General features: G+C 37.9%; 1 protein-coding gene across 7 annotated transcripts in view; it reads left to right on the plus strand.

Annotated features, from left to right (window-relative positions):
* LOC147609780 (uncharacterized) overlaps window positions 1–17,632 on the plus strand; it is a 107,755-nt gene that overhangs the window by 63,122 nt on the left and 27,001 nt on the right. For 5 of the 7 annotated variants that reach the window (XM_086786806.1, XM_086786804.1, XM_086786809.1 and 2 more), the window contains one exon: window positions 6,834–7,105. In XM_086786806.1, coding sequence (XP_086642932.1) covers window positions 6,834–7,105 — 272 coding nt within the window. Of the gene's footprint in view, window positions 1–6,833; window positions 7,106–10,560; window positions 10,776–11,161; window positions 11,518–17,632 lie in introns of those variants that run through there. The other 2 variants (XM_086786807.1, XM_086786810.1) reach the window with 1 other exon arrangement.

Raw genomic sequence — 17,632 nt, forward strand, 5'->3', positions numbered from 1 at the left:
TATGTTTTTCTAGGATGCATATGTTCTTATCCTTAATTCCCAATGAAACCCATGTTTAATGTGTTGATTATCTTGTGCATTAACATTATTGTCTCTCCCATCAGTCGTGCAATTGTCCTCTCAACTGGGACCAATACTGGTATGAGAGCTATTGCCTTTGCCTAAACGTAGTCCAACTATCTTCTCAAATCTAGTTGTCGCTATTGTTGTCGACTTAGAGCTAACTATTGCAGTCAGAGATGGCTCTCGGAGTCCACTGTTGCCTGTTATCCATTTTCATTGCCATTTTGGGTGGAGCTTATGGACAACACACCACTCACAGCTAGTCAGCTGCTCCGCCTCAGCTATGAGATCACCATCATGGCCCAGACAGTCATCCAGTACACATGGTTCTAGTACGTTGCATAGCTTCGTCTTTGTGATAGTCACCAAGTGGACACTTCTTGGAGTAGGGATTAGAGGCTTTTTCAACTAGACTAATAACATAGTTTGTTACATTCAAAGAGATATATTTTGAGGCTTTTTTGGATACATTTGTGTTAAATCGAAGTTTTTGTTCTATGATTTGTAGATTCTTGTTTATAAGGGGTGAATTAGTGTAGTGGAAGCATCCATATGCACTCTTGTATTTGTGCAAACCCTAGGCACTTCTATTTTTGTGCACATATCTCGAAGCTTTTTTCTTCTCACTCAGGTATATATCTTGTTTTTGGAATGCTTTGGCAATCGTACCTCACATCCCATCATATTCCGATGCCTTGTGTGCACACTTACGTACCTCTCTTCTCTTCCACTCCCAAGAGCTCACGTCCATGGAGGGATTTCTATTCCTAGCATCCTATCCAGCTTTAGAAAATCCCATACTATGAGTGTGGGTTTGGTGGATTCATGACATTTGAAGATCGGCTTGATGGGCCCCACTAAGCACTATGGAGATTAATTATAAAGAGTCTACAGAAGGCCATGTAGCTATGGGATATTGTTTCGGGGCAACAATCTCGGCCTGTAGCATATCAACACTTGGTACCTTCCCGACAAAACCAAGAGGGACACTAATTGTGGCACAAGTGGTGTCATGCATTTCAACACCGTAGCGTGGACCATTGAAGATCAAAGATGGTGGAATTCTCAAGCAATGACCATGCTTGCTCTTTTAGTCATGCGATCCATTATTCTTCACATCTGATTCTACATCTCTCGAAGGGTTGCTTGGTGGTCCTCGAGACCATGTTTCAGTGTCATGATGAAGCACGAGTCTCATGTTGATATATCAAGCTGAATAGGTATTGCGGACATTGATGACCCGCCTGGGTGATAGCTTTCACACCTGTGCCACTAGCATGGTTGGTGAGATTATGGTTGATATGTTGCCAGTGGGGTGGATGACAAGATGTATTTCTATGCTAGAGATTGCAGGTTTGCTGCAAGAGCATAAGTTTTTTCAAAGCACTATTTGATAAGTTATAGGTAATCATGTGACAATTTGTCCCACATTGTGAGCGAGGATAAGAAAAGCTTCCAAGCATAGAAGTTCAGGATGACCAATTTTCTTGTAGGGAAAGAATATTGGGAGTTCATCACATGCGATCAAAAGGAGCCATATATGGTTGAAAGAAAACCCACCCCATATGCATTCAAAGCAAGACATGAAAGAGTGAGAAAGGTGTACTAGTTGCATGATAGTATGACAGACTATGATTGTGCTTATACAGGATGCATAAACACCTAAGGAGGATTGGGACACGTTGGTGATGATGTACAACATAAATACTCAAGCTTGGAAGATGCAGCTAAAGTTGGAGTTGCGTAATACAACCAGAAGGAAACTGAGTTTAATGATTACTGAGTGAAGATTAAGACGCTTTTAGGAGTCCTTCTTTCTCTTGGAGTACTAGTAGATGACGATGATATGGTATTGGTGACCTTGATTAGTCTTAGCAAGGAATACCGTCAGTTTTAGACCTCCATTGGAGTTCGAGAGAACTTTCCTAAATTTCAGGAACTGATTACTCTTCTCATCCATGAGAAGATGAATATTGGGAGAGGTTAATCCTTTGGAAATTCTCATGAGCAAGCCTTTTACCTAGATAGATGTAGAGGTAGAGGCAAATCATTATCTAGAGGCCGATGTTCGAGCTATTTTGGAAATAGAAATGGTAGGCACTAGTAAGAAGACAAGTCTAATTTATGAATAAGTGGAAGAGGTAGGGGAGCAAAGAAGGCCAAGGTGGTTGGCAAAGAAATCAAAATGCAAATAGCATATAGTGCTATTACTGTGGCAAACCAGGTCACATAGTAAAAGGCTGTTATAAAAAGTAGAATGATATCAAAGTGGAAAGTTATAGCAAGGCAACTACGCATCATCAAGTAAACATGGTGATGTATAAGTGAGTTATTTAGTATGTGGATTTGGTGTCTCTAACCACATGATGAGTCATGTGTCTGCGACACTACCAACCCAATCACCATCTGTGTATCCATATAGCTGTATCTTTGTGCCAACCTCATAGAAAAGTCTATAATCAACTATGGACTTTATGTACTTGAGAATCTGTCTAACCACATCCAAGTATGGCTCGTGAGGCTTATATAAACTGACTCTAAAGTCCAATATCATAGCTCAAGTGTAGCCTAGTAATAGTCATGTAGATCGAGCTAGCCACTATAAGTGTTCATTGTGGGGCTTCTTCAAAAGCTCACATATATCTCCAGAAGCCTTTGTATTCTACTCTAATGGCACTGAAATAGCCTTATAATCTATCATATTAAATGTCCAAGCCATACGACGTGTGCCAAGATGTCATGAGGTGATCTCTTCGCAATATTTGAAATATGAAGTACATCTGCGAAGTTCTTTATTTTGCCATCTTGCATAGACAATGGGACTTTTCCAACATGCACAATGGGGTGTGCAACATCATCACTGTTCTTACGTAGCTTGTTTTTCCATTTTTCACATGTCTAAATCACTCCCAGAGATCTACCAGTGGCTTTACATTTTTTTTTGGGAGTGTTGCTGTGAGTTGAAGCGGTAAGAAATAACTGGCTTTGCCTTGTCGAGTATACAGGCAGAGTATTGGGGCATTGCTATGGTAGCAATTTGACCTCTCTACTCTATACTCGTCATTGTTGCAAGCCTTACTTATCCAATATAATTCACTTGAAACTACAAGGGATACTCAAATGAGAAGCAAGTAGTGAATTTGATACTTTTAAGGTGATGTAGCACATAGCCATCGTTATGAAAGGAATAGATTTGGTTAGTGACGAAGAGGCTTGGTAAGAAGAACACAATTGAGTGTACTAACCAAAAGATTGTTGATGGAATTCAAGAGAGTAAAACTTCACTTTTAATTATCTTTACAATCCATAATGATGATTATCTCATTTGTGAAAAATCTCTCTCTCTCTCTCTCTCTCTCTCTCTCTCTCTCACACACACACACACACACACACACACACACATCTAAAGGAATTTAATAAAACTTAAGACCTTATGTATATATCTCTATGCTACCTTCCAAGATAGTCTAAAACCTAAACGATGTATGTATATGTTAAAAAATATGCGTGTCTTAATCATTACGACTTTACCTTTCTTGGTATGCATGGTCATACACATTTGATCTCTTCACAAGGGTTAGTTACTCCCTCGATAGGGTACCATGTAAAGCTTTCTTTTCAAACTTGAAAGTGCCATACATATTAGTTTCTTTTTTCGTGTCTCTCAAACCAACCAAAGGTCCATCTCATGGAACGTGAAGGTGGTAGATTCCTTTATTATTTAGCATATGCTACAAGATTTACGAAAAGGGGTAGACTTCTAGATATTTTATCTCATCAAAAAGTTTCCAAACAAGCCAGTATTTTAAAAAAAACATGAGATCATATAATATTATTCATCATCAAAAAGTTTCCTAGTATAGCTAGAAAAAACACCATTGAAGATAATGAAGTAGTATTAGCTACTTAGAGAAGAATTTTGAATAGGTGCCCAAACATTCGAATGAATAAAATATCTTGTTTTTGCCTCTTTCTCTTTTTCCAGTAGACCTATCACCTCTTTCGTGATTGTGAAGAAAGCTTTGTCGTATAAGGTTATTTCTCAATCTACTTGCTTATCCATCTTATGTAACAATTTTGAAAAACTTATTGTCAAGCTAAAAAGTTCTTGGTTTTTGCTCTTTTAAGATTGTATAGCAAGGTTTCCACCAAGTCTTTCAATGTTGAGCTATTTTTCATCCCATGGTACACTACTTCAAAAATGACAAATTGTGTCTTGTTCTAATATTTTATTATATTAACATCCAAGGTGTTGTAAGAGGCTCACCAAAAGTTCATTTGCCAACAAGTTCTTGTCTAATTAAGTTGAGTAGAAAATCTCTAATTTTGCATGGAAATGGATAGTCAAAGCTCAACCAAAGGGTAGGTTCATCACAATAGAAATGCCCTTATTAAAACCCAAGAAAGGACACCACTACAATAGTACAATGGCCATTTGCAAGCTTATATATTGTAAAATTATTTGTACCACGAGAGTTTTTTAGGGATGGAAAAAACTTAAGCCACTAATAGAATCCGTTGAGTGCTTTAAGTCCATGCCTTTATCACTAGCCGAATTTTGGTGAATTACATGCAAGATATGATCAAATTTTAAATTACTCCCTACTAATTCGTAGATTAAATACCTTCAGATAGATGTTAGATCTATGAGACACTAGTGTTGACATAGTAGTAGTACATTTTAGAAACTTAATCAAATCATTGAATCCTAATATATCTATGCTACAAAATCTATGTGTTGTAACTTTCAATTTAGTAATAAAAAAGTATATCTATGATACTAAGATCTTCACTCATAAAAGTTAAATGATCTGACCATCTATCATGAAATATCAAATCATGTGATCATCTAGCATGCAATATCATGAGTATTGTCCCATACTTGATAGATGAAGTAAAAAATGCATCCTTGATAACAATAACTACTTCTAGGTTTGAATAGAATTAAAGAATGGTAAAGAATGTTTAAATTGTTTCTCCAATAAAAACACTTTCATACTTAATATCGATAAGAGAAATAAAAATTACGAGTTATAGTTTTTATAAAATAGTAAATTTTGTTTAAATGTGGGTTCTGCGAGTTTGGGAGTCTACCATAAAAAAAATTCCCAATGAAGTAAATTTTGTTTAAATGTGGGTTTTGCGAGTTTGGGAGTCTACCATAAAAAATTCACAACGAAGTTATATTTTAAAAAAAAGAATACAAGTTGGAATCTTGTTCATGAGTGAAAAATCAATACTATATTAGAAAGAACTCATTATATTGAAGCTCTTTCGTTTAAGAGTAGGTTGAACCCTTCAAAAATACATCACATTGTCCGTAGCACTATTCATCCAACAACGAATGTTCAAGGATGTGGGATAATTCTCTCTCTCTCTTTATCATTGGTGCCAAAATGGCACCCATTAATCAATTTAAAGTATAGTTGATGTTTTTACCTCTCTTTGCATGCTTTGTTCTTTTGTTTTTAACACACTTTCTTATGTTTCTTTAAGTCTTGTTCTTTCTTGTTCTTATGGTGTTTAAACTTCCACCAACTTTTTATCCATAGATTTTCATGTTTTATTAATTAGCATTATATTTATTGTTCTTCTTAGAGGAAGAAGAGAAAGACGAAGACAGAAAGAGGAAGACAAGTTTTTAGTAGTTATATTAAAGAGAAGATTGATGATTTAATTGGTGGGTAGAGAGTTTTGCTAGAAAAGACGAGTTAACAAATATCGTCAAAGTGAAATTTGAGAAGTACATGCACTAAATATTACACCTTTACTTATGATTGTTTTTACTTTGTGGCATAGTACTAACATATATGTACACTCAAGCTAGAGAAAGTAGTTTAAGTTATTCCAAAAAATGTAATGATGCATATGCATGTTACTTTCACATGCAACTCTACTTATAGATTCATAATGTTCTTTTACTTATGTTTAATAGAAAAATGAGTGTTTGCGCTTGTGACTAGATGATTATATAAACAAACTCACTTAAAATTTTAGAAATCCCACATCAAATAGATTTCTTAAAAAATAATCCTTTTATGAGATGTTTGATTTTTTTATTGGGAATCTTTTTTGTTTAACATTATTATTATTTGCTAATGTGAATGATTGTGTTAGATGTATAATATAAAGGAGGGTCCCTTTTTTACTAAGTTATAAATTGCTTCACTTGTGTATTTCTTATCAATTTTTACAAATAGCACCTACTTTTAGAAACTTAATCTAATGGAATTTCTTAAAAATAAAAAAATTGTGATTACATTGTTCATTTGGACTCACTATATTTCAAAGAACAACCACTTCACCATTTGGAGTGTCCTTCTTTTTATGACAAGGAACGGTATTACATGTATTAAGTGTATACCATTTCTTATCATTAAAAGAAGACACTCTAAATGACGAAGTGATTGTCTTTTGAAATGCCCTTCTTTTTATGACAAGGAATGGTACTGCATTTATTAAGTGTATACCATTTCTTATCATAAAAAGGACACTGCAAATGGTAAGTGGCTGTCCTTTGAAATTTGGTGAGTCTAGAATGGTAGGAAGCAAAGAACTCAATAATTAGGTCAAAAGGATAGCTTTTGACTAACCTTTGTGTTCCTTTTCCTAGTAGTGTTTGTAGACGTTATTTTTTAGAAAAAGATGTATACTTATTGTATTATTTGAATATTTATTGCTCAAAGAACTTGGAAATTCTTTATCATTTTCCAAGACTTATTCACTTTTATAGTTTATTCTAACAAACTTAATTGGTTTTTGATGTCTAGGTATAGCTATCAATCGAGGCTTTCATTTTCTTTTAGCAAGCTATAGTCCCATGGAAAGAGAATTACTTTTAAAACTATGTGAATCAACAATGGGAGATCGCAAGCTTCCACGGGAGTGGAAACGGTTCTTAAATTATCATCGACTATCTTGGAATATTCTTTCTCAAGATCGTAAAATGGAAAACCAAGAATTCAAGGGATGGCAGAGAAAATTGATTCTTTGGATTTTTGTATGCTGGAATTGGACAGACCAAATGAACGTGATCATTGAGGTACTTGCGTTATGCCTTAGGTCTTTGTTTTATCATACACTCAAATCATTTTAAGCATGTATAAAGTAATTCATTTTCTTAGTCTATTACTTTTTAGTAAGGTTTGTGATGTCATGGTAGATTAGATTCTTTCAATCTCGTGCCCATGGCTACAAAGCTTCACTTTTTTGTGGATGGAGGTTGGGTAGGCTTAGAACCACTTTTTTCGATAGACTAGATATAAACTTACTATTTAGACAAAAGATAAATCTTTTAGAAGAGCACCACAATGCTACATAGAGGGTGTTCCTTGGTTCTTGGCCATACACTATAATAAATTGTTGAGAAGGTCTTGAGATAACAAAAATTTATAGGAAGCTTATCCCAAAGGTAACTCCAAGAAGAAGGTAGTCTTAAAGTTTCTCCTTCTATCTTAAAGAAGTAACAATAGAAGGTCTCTTCCATTGCAGAGAGAAAGATGACACCTTTGAGTCTATTGCCACATAGACCAAACCTATAGAACCAAGGAATCCTACCAAGCATTGAAATTACTCTCCTTGGTTCCCATTCAAAGTAACACTTTAGAAATGTAAATTACAACTTTCTAAAAGTACTCAAAGTAGACAAGTATGTGCATCCATACTGATGGGAGTTGTGAAGTCCATAGAGAAACCCTACAAAACCAATTAAATGTATATTTAGCCAAATTTATTAAACCAAATGCCTTTGCCACCAAAAACTTGGGTAGATTATCTTATGGTGCACACTCAAATATCATTGGGTGTGAATGTTATGAAAATGTTCCATCTTCTGAGAATATCAAATGAGATGCTAAAAGACACAAATGTATCTTCTTGGATTATAGCATGGATTTAATGGAATATCGAATCTATGATCCTTAGTCCAAGAAGATCATAGTGAGCTCAGATTTGTTATTATTAGAACAATCACATGGGATGGCTTCCCTTGTCTTTATCATGTAGTAAGGAAATGACAAAAGAATGATAATCTCCACTTGCAACATTGGCTTCGTTCCATTTTGATGTGGGGAAGTCCATACCATTTCTTTTTGTAATGGATTTGGAGATGAAGGCATAAAGCATTCCAAGCTATTTTCTAAGTGGTATGAATGTTGAATTTCATTCTTAGAGAGGGTTAGGATGTGTAGAAATGGATTAGCATCAATGTTTTGACATATGTAAGAAAGTGATTAGGGTTGATGAAAAAACTATGGAATAATGACAAGCAAGAGATTTAGCAAAAAGATCATATGGCATTTTATTAGGTAGAGGACCTTTATATAGGCTTAAGTACATCTCTATTAGCCAATAACTGTGACGCATAAGCTTGATTAAGCTATTCCGTAATCTTGCCTAGATTTGAGGACCACTTCCCTTGAAGTGAGCACCTACTTGGGCCTTTCCTCATCTTTTTCTAGGCGCCTTCTTTTGGTCACCCTTTGGGTTGTGGACATTCCACATAATAATTCACATTTGGAGCTCCTTTGAGCCTTTGAATCTTACTTCTATGACTAGTACAATTCTTACTTCATTTGAGGGTCGCATAGCACTTCCCTTTGCACCTAACATTTACCCAACATCACTTGGTATTTTCAACACTTCCTCTCTAGTGATGAACTACTACCACCATACACACATTGGATCAACACTCTTAGTCATTTTTTAGAGTGGTCTATCATAGGTGCCTTGTAGGATATAATGTTATCTCAGGGCTAAAATTTTTACACAAGGATAGGTATATAATGAGTAGGTATCATAGTTACTAGGAGTTTTAGAAACGCTTGATTTGAAACGAGTTTTAGAAACGTTTCAGAAGTTTCATATTTTTTTTAAAATGACAAAAAAAAGTTTCAAACAAAAGTGCAAAAATATATATATAATTTTAGTGCTAGGCTTCATTATTGCTGAGCCTACCTTGCATTTTGGAGGTTTGACAAAAACTCAGTACAAAGGACTTTGTGTGAATATATGCTTTTATGTGTGTGTGTGTGTGGAGTGCGTGTGTGAGAGCATATCTTGATACAGAGGTCTACACCCACTATTGGGCACTGATTGTGAGACAAAAGATGATTACAAGTGTCCATGGAATATCATCATCTTGGAAAACGGAAACAAAAACTTGAATCCTAGTAACTGAAGCTAAGTGCTAGGTAAATGCACATTACAAATAGGGGAGCATGCTATAAAGTATACAAGAATGATCATAATGCACTCTATCCTAAATCTATGGCAGGGAGGGGTCCATGGAGGAGATCCATCATTGGACAGGAGAGGGTGGCCACAAGATTTGAAATAGTGAAGAGAGGCTGAGAAGAAGAGGTCTCCATCGTGCGTCGGGGATGTGTAAGGATCACATGGATCTTGGCCTGGTGGTGGTCATGGCCCAGCAGGCCGAGTTCGTCTCGTAGCTCGGAGCACTGTGCCTTGTGGTAGAGTGACCCCTAGGATACTGTCTTGGTTCGATGAAGGTGTTTGTGGACTAGTGTTAAATAAGTTAAAATGTACCAACTCCTTGTAATGTGCCTGGGCGCCTCTATTTAATGAAGGTGCTTGTGGACAAGTGTTAAATAACTTAGAATAGACCAACGTCTTATAATGTGACCGGGTGCTCATATTTAATGAAGTGTGGACCTACAACCTATCAAACAAACAAAGAGTATGTTTTTGGGCCAGGTCCTCACCATAAAACCATAAAAACGAAGGGTTTTCTCGTGCAGTTTCCTCTCCAGCCCTCTGAAGTGGGAGGTTGGCATAACTAGGGTGATGACAGGAGTCCTCTCCCCTAGTTACAAGCTTGACTGAGCACAATCTCAAGCTTTCGGAGATGGAAAACAACTCAAAAAGTATCCCATAAGAGCAAGCTTGCACCAATAGACACGTGGATATGTATGAGGTCCGTCTCTACTGGCATCAAGTTTGGCAAGAGTCAATGGTCCTCCTCAACTACATTACCGGTCAAATTTTGGTTTGAATAATCTTATTTGTTAAGATGCGTCTCAACATTTTGTGTGCTGTGTCTAGCTCCATCTCTCTGTGGTTGTGAGATGAAACCCTAACATTCTCTCAGTCTCGGAGCTTGGCTTGCTTCTGCTTTTGCTCTTTAGGATACCTCGTAGGAGACTGCCCGTCGCCTCCCACAATTGAGGAGATTGTTCGTTGCCTACTTTCCCATTCTTAGAAACATCCCCGCCGGTGAGTTGCCCTTCACCAGCTCGCCAACACCCGAAAGCGCAGCTGACATCGAGCGGCACCGCCGCCCAACCCTCCTTCACCACCCAGCCTAGCCGAGAGCTCCTCCCTTTTTCAATGGCGGATCTCATGATAGAGTCGTTGAGGCTCGCCGACTGAGCTTGAGGGAGGGGGGAGGAGAGGCATTGGGCTGAGCAGCACCCTCTCTCGACTGAGCAGCCTGCTATACAAGAGCTTACCCACTGATCTCCATTATTTTTCCTGCAGCATTCAATTCGCCAGTCTCGTCTGCTTCTGTTTTGGGATGACCAGCTTACCATTGTTGTACTGTGCCGTTATATCCATCTCTCGTCGAGCTACTCTCTGTCCACCATCAAAGCCTCTGCATATCCACCTCTCGTCGAGCTACTCTCTGTCCACCATCAAAGCCGGCACGAGACGCTTCTTCTCGACCATCAAGGGGTTATGTCGATGGTCTACAGGTCTGCATTTCTGTTGATCTTTAGATTTTAAAGCTTTCAGCTTGTAGGTACTACACTAAAGAGTCACAATTCACAAATTTTCTGGGCCTTTTTTGAAATTCTTGCAATTTAGTACAAATGGGGCCATCAATGCATACGACTTTTGAGGTTTTCTAAAATTGATGCAAGTCAACACAAATTGAAGCCAAAATTGTATGAAAAATTAAAGGCTTTTCTGTTTGGAGCATATAGTAGTGTTACAAAGTCAAGATTAAGGCATATGTACACACATTGAGTGTTTTTGAACACTAGAGAGAATATTGGGTTACCTGGCAGTGCACGTATGTGCTTCTTGGTTTATGTGTAAGTATTAAAGTGTGAATTTTGACATCTGGGTTCTTGTACAGCCAAGGTGGCAAGCTATGGCTCTGAATGCTATAGATGTATTTGGTGTGCTATCCTAAAAGGAGGATCAGTTTCATGATTCGGAATCTACTGGTAGCCAAAGAGCTTTTAGGCTTTATGTGTGGTGATGACACATGCCTACCTACCTTAGAGCTAGCAACACCGAAGAGGAGAGTACTCAGTATAAGAGATTAGTTTAATACCGTCATGTATATCAAAGATTTAGACCTACTTTTTTTTTCACGACATCAGTATCACCACTTGTATGTTCATCAGGACATGATCGTCTATATATTCAGGTATCTTTATTGACTAGTATATCGATGGTACTTATGAATAAAATGTAGGCGATTTAGACTTACATTTTTTTTCACGACATCGGTATCACCATGATCGTTTGTATATTCACCTATCATCGGTATCTTTATCGACTAGTATATCAATGGTACCTCTGAATAAAATGTAGGTATATGCATCGGGCATGGGTGTTTTTACCGATGCTTATACCGATGTCCATACTGATCTTTATACCGACATATACATACCGATATTGGGAAAAAAATTTAGGACAAAATGGAACAAATTAGAACAATTTTCTTTGATCTACCCCATTATGTCCACAATATCTTGCCTGATACTTATAAATATAAATACATTAAAGACAACCATGTAAAAAAGATAATCAAAATTATGCATAAAATTTGGAAAACCGAAAAGTACACAGACATTCATATCCAAGATACAAAAGCTCATTGACATTAAAAAACCTTAGAAGCAATATAAAGCTCAAGACACCTTCTATTGCTTTTCGTGGCTCCTCCAGAGGTCCTTGTATGAATAGAACCACAAGTTTTATCAAGATAATTTAACATAAAAAAACAAAGATGTAAAAAGATAAATTAATTTATACATAATTTAGAAAGTTGAAAAGTTTAAAGTTTGATAATATTATATAAATTAATTTATACGTAAAATTAATTTTACGTATAAATTAATTTATACGTAAAATTTAGAAAGTTGAAAAGTTTAAAGTTTGACAATATTATATACTTATATAATTGAAGATGTGGACCCAATTGAGCTCTTGTCCTTCCCGCTCTATCTTGTCGAAGAAGGTGGTAGTTTCATGAGACCATGCGAGGTCATACTCTTCTTGAGTTTTACCACATCCCACTACTTATCTCTACACACATTTAAGGAAGATTTTTTAATATGTTTAGCAATTCATACATATATTATTTACATTGCAAAAACTAAGAGGTGAAAACTTACAAGGTATGTACGGAAGTGCCTAGTGCCACCAGCCGTGCCACTAGCACCAAGGTAAGAAGTCCTCAATTAGAAGTCCTCAATCCTTCGAGGTGTGCTTTAGCAGTCTCCTGTTGTTGTGATTAATATTTTCTTGGTTTCTTGTATCTTGCACTTCAGACCTATGATTACTCATAAGATCTCTTATTCTCTTAAGCATCCACTTGTTGAATTACTCAGAGAGGGTTAGCATTTGTGGAAACTCTCTATGAAGCTGCTCAAGAATGTAATATTTTTTCTCTTCTGGGTGGCCTTGCCACTTTGTGAGGATATCGTGGCTGAATTGTACACTACAAAGCTAACATAGATACCTAAGTACTCTACCACCTAGCTCATCTTCGATGAGAGACTCATCATTACAGTATCTATAGGAGTATAGGAGCCATACTGGAGAGCAAGGAGTATGACCAAATGGAGTGCCTACCAGATTGAAACCCAGAGTGACGTCGAGTGTGGACTTAGGAGTGAAATCCGTAGTGGCTATAAGAGTGACACCTTGACTATAGCATGGAGTAGCATAGTGGTTGTGTACTTTAGGAACGTTGCGGTGTGGTACAATACGCATACGAGTATGTAAAGTATGCATCGAGATGAGTACTTTAAGTACGTTCACTTTTTAAAAATAATGTGTAAAAAAAATGCATTATAAATCATTTATAATTTAGCAACATTGGTACACAAAGATGCACAAAAAAATAATTGAAATGCAAACATGTATGCTATATAAATGTTAAATGAGTTGCACTACATACAACATGAAGTCTTGCTGAAGCTACAATCCTAGTACATACTACAAAGTACAAATACCAATAGCCATATGGTTGGCTCTCACTCATCATCATCCAAGCGTGAAGATGAGGATGTTGAGTAGTTCCCATCTGTGAGAGGAGATTCCCATTAGAACATATAGTGGCTCTCGCTTCCTCACATCACATGATACATTAGTATTCGATATCTCCTCAACAATGGTAGAGGTCCTAGGTATCTTCTCTCGAAGAGTCTGCATCTGGTGCTTTTGATCACCTCTACTGATCACTATGGCACCTCTCCCTTTGGAATGTGCACCATGAGTATACACCTTGGTGCCTCTGGGGGTGGAAGGACGACTCAGTTGAGTTGAAGAAGTGAGGGAGCTGGTCGTGAGAGCTTGAGACCGAGCTCGAGTGACTCGTCTATCAATGACCTTGAGCTCTCTGTGAGCTTTTTGTATATCTTCTCTTGCTCATCACGTACTATGTCGCTCTCCTTGGCATGCCACTGGCTGGGGCACTCGAACTCCTCAACATCAACCTATGGCGTATGTATTCACTAGTAGTTATTAGCAACTAATCACTTTAAGCTTACAATGATCTTTAAAGTGTATGTCGTAATTTTTTAAACTTGTTTTGGTCTATCTATCTTTCGAAGACTCCGAAGTAGTGGAAGGGTTACTTTGCAAAACAACAATCTCTCTAGCAGTTTTGAATCTTTGTACGGATAAGAGAGTAGTTACTCTAGTTCCTCTCACACTCCGGAGGAACAATCTTTAAATCCACGAAGATTCAAGTCTTAGTTATAACAAATCTTAAAGCTTGCATCTTACACTCTAGAGCCGAATTTTTATTCAATATGTATGTTGTATTATTACCTGGTAGAGGTCCTAGGTATCTTCTCTCGAAGAGTCTGCATCTGGTGCTTTGGATCACCTCTACTGATCACTATGGCACCTCTCCCTTTGGAATGTGCACCATGAGTATACACCTTGGTGCCTCTAGGGGTGGAAGGACGACTCAGTTGAGTTGAAGAAGTGAGGGAGCTGGTCGTGAGAGCTCGAGACCGAGCTCGAGTGACTCGTCTATCAATGACCTTGAGCTCTCTGTGAGCTTTTTGTATATCTTCTCTTGCTCATCACGTACTATGTCGCTCTCCTTGGCATGCCACTGGCTGGGGCACTCGAACTCCTCAACATCAACCTATGGCGTATGTATTCACTAGTAGTTATTAGCAACTAATCACTTTAAGCTTACAATGATCTTTAAAGTGTATGTCGTAATTTTTTAAACTTGTTTTGGTCTATCTATCTTTCGAAGACTCCGAAGTAGTGGAAGGTTGACTTTGCAAAACAACAATCTCTCTAGCAGTTTTGAATCTTTGTACGGATAAGAGAGTAGTTACTCTAGTTCCTCTCACACTCCGGAGGAACAATCTTTAAATCCACGAAGATTCAAGTCTTAGTTATAACAAATCTTAAAGCTTGCATCTTACACTCTAGAGCCGAATTTTTATTCAATATGTATGTTGTATTATTACCTGGTAGAGGTCCTAGGTATCTTCTCTCGAAGAGTCTGCATCTGGTGCTTTGGATCACCTCTACTGATCACTATGGCACCTCTCCCTTTGGAATGTGCACCATGAGTATACACCTTGGTGCCTCTAGGGGTGGAAGGACGACTCAGTTGAGTTGAAGAAGTGAGGGAGCTGGTCGTGAGAGCTCGAGACCGAGCTCGAGTGACTCGTCTATCAATGACCTTGAGCTCTCTGTGAGCTTTTTGTATATCTTCTCTTGCTCATCACGTACTATGTCGCTCTCCTTGGCATGCCACTGGCTGGGGCACTCGAACTCCTCAACATCAACCTATGGCGTATGTATTCACTAGTAGTTATTAGCAACTAATCACTTTAAGCTTACAATGATCTTTAAAGTGTATGTCGTAATTTTTTAAACTTGTTTTGGTCTATCTATCTTTCGAAGACTCCGAAGTAGTGGAAGGTTGACTTTGCAAAACAACAATCTCTCTAGCAGTTTTGAATCTTTGTACGGATAAGAGAGTAGTTACTCTAGTTCCTCTCACACTCCGGAGGAACAATCTTTAAATCCACGAAGATTCAAGTCTTAGTTATAACAAATCTTAAAGCTTGCATCTTACACTCTAGAGCCGAATTTTTATTCAATATGTATTTTGTATTATTACCTGGGGTAATAGTCAGTGCAAGGGCTTTTAGTTGAGGCAGATGGTATCCATGTGTATCCCACCAATCTAGAGGCGTCTTACACACCTCTAGTAGCATGGAACACCACGTTTTTAGAATTCTCCAAGGTTATTGGATTATCCTATCATCTCTCGATCAATGTGTACTTGTTGCTCATCCGTCAATACATGACTTCTGTATCATGGATAGAAGCGCGGTGTCCTTGAAAAGATCTGCACTCTTGTAGAGGATGCAATAGTGCTGCCATACCATGAATTGGATGACGCATCCAATTTCATCTCCTCTCTACATGGTGAATAATCTCATCCACCTTGTAAATGCCAACAACCATAAGTACATACTATGAATAGTAATTTATAAATCTTAAATATTAAATAAAAATTATAATTTACAATTCAATATTTACAATTCAATATTTAATATTCACCTGGCTCTGGAGATGACTATGCATGCTGCAAGCTCTCTCTTCATCTTGTGGAAAAGATGATAGAGTGTTCCCATGGTAGATCCCCCCATATTTGTGACATGCAAAAGGATAAAGAAGGGTTTCAAGACTATGGTGATGTTATGTGCTTCTGTCCAAAACTCCTCATCTAGCACCTTTCTTTGGATGGCCCTTGTGGCTTCATGATTTGCATTATGTATTTGGCTCCTAACCACCCACTGATCGATGAAGACATCTCGAACATCATACAAACATTTGAAGACCAAATATATATAAGGAAACTAGTCTTGGAGGGTTTTATGATATCTTTCTCACTATGGGAGCAAAAAATAGCCAATGCCTGGTGCTTCTTTCTAAAGATAGAAGCTATGCATGTAGAATCCTCGATGGTCGGCTGCACCCTTACCTAACTCAAGCTTCGAATATTCTCTATAAGAAAATACAAGGAGTGTGCAATACAAGGAGTCCACACAATGCTTGGAAACGCTTCCTCGATCAACTTACCCATCCTCTTGCAGTTAGAGGTATTGTATGTTACCGCTTACATCACATTCTCTACGTCCACCTCCACAATAGCCTAACGAATGTGGTGCTAGATAAAATCGTTAAATGATCTGCTTCTCTTCCTTGTCTACATTACTGCGTGCAAAAAATAGATGCTAAGATATGAAGTGAGCAAGATATTTATTATGTGGCGTCGCCTTGTGTCACTCCAACCATATGAAATGATGGTGCAACCAAACTTCTTCCAACTTGCTTTGATAGGTTGGAGAGAAGTCTCAATCCTCTCCTTCTCTTCCTTCTTATGGTGATCCTCATCTTATTGTACTCTAAACCCATTCATCCATTCACATTGCCTATAGTGGCAACATCGGCAATCATGCTCTTCCACTAGTTCCTACGTAGTATATTGAAAGAGAGATTGCACTCAATGAGTGTGTACTCTATCTCAATCTTTGCCTTGTATTGTGTCTCCTTGATCCATGGCATGGAGTGCAAGGAGAGAGGAATTAATGTTCTATTGCCTAGAAGGCTACCAATAGGTGCCGAAGAAGTAGACACTTCCTTATCCTTAGAAATCCTAGCCCTCTTCCTCCTAGGTTCTGCATATGTAGGCAAAGAGTCTAACAACACTTCATCAAAACGATAGTGCTACGAATCTCTCTGCCATGTGGAAACTCCTTGGGTTTCTCCCTCATAATAGCATCCGCCATTTGATGTGGAATATTTGGACACCCACTAATTCCCTTGTCCCTTATCTTTGACATGTGGTGGATGATCCACATGATCGAGCTAGACTCTTGCAAGAAACAATAACGACACTTCCAATGACAAGTGCTTGAACCTGTGATGATGTATTGTTAAGGATGATGATGTGTAGCCTAGTAAGGGTTCGGTGCCTTTGGTACCTTAAACAAGTTGCAATGTACAAAATCAATATCAGAAGCCTCATTAGCAGTTGAATTTTTGAAAATAGAGGGATTCGAGAATGAAGATTGAAAAATGCTGATGTTGAGATATCGAGCTCAACTAGTGTTATGGGACATTGATGTCCCGCCTGGGTGATAGCTTTCAAAAGATCCTCTCCTGCTCACAAGAAAAAACAGAGCAGGGAAAACAGCAGGGCAGCAAGGGAGACTCTCCCTAGGTGCTGAAAAGTACAAGTATCAGTACAAAAAACTGAATGGCTATATCATACAATAGGAGGGGGGAAAAGCCAAACAGGTGGCCTGTAGTGCCAGCAGGAGGA

Source organism: Cibotium barometz, chromosome 50, assembly GCF_041138505.1.
Source record: "Cibotium barometz isolate CiBa-2024 chromosome 50, ASM4113850v1, whole genome shotgun sequence".
NCBI lineage: Eukaryota > Viridiplantae > Streptophyta > Polypodiopsida > Cyatheales > Cibotiaceae > Cibotium > Cibotium barometz.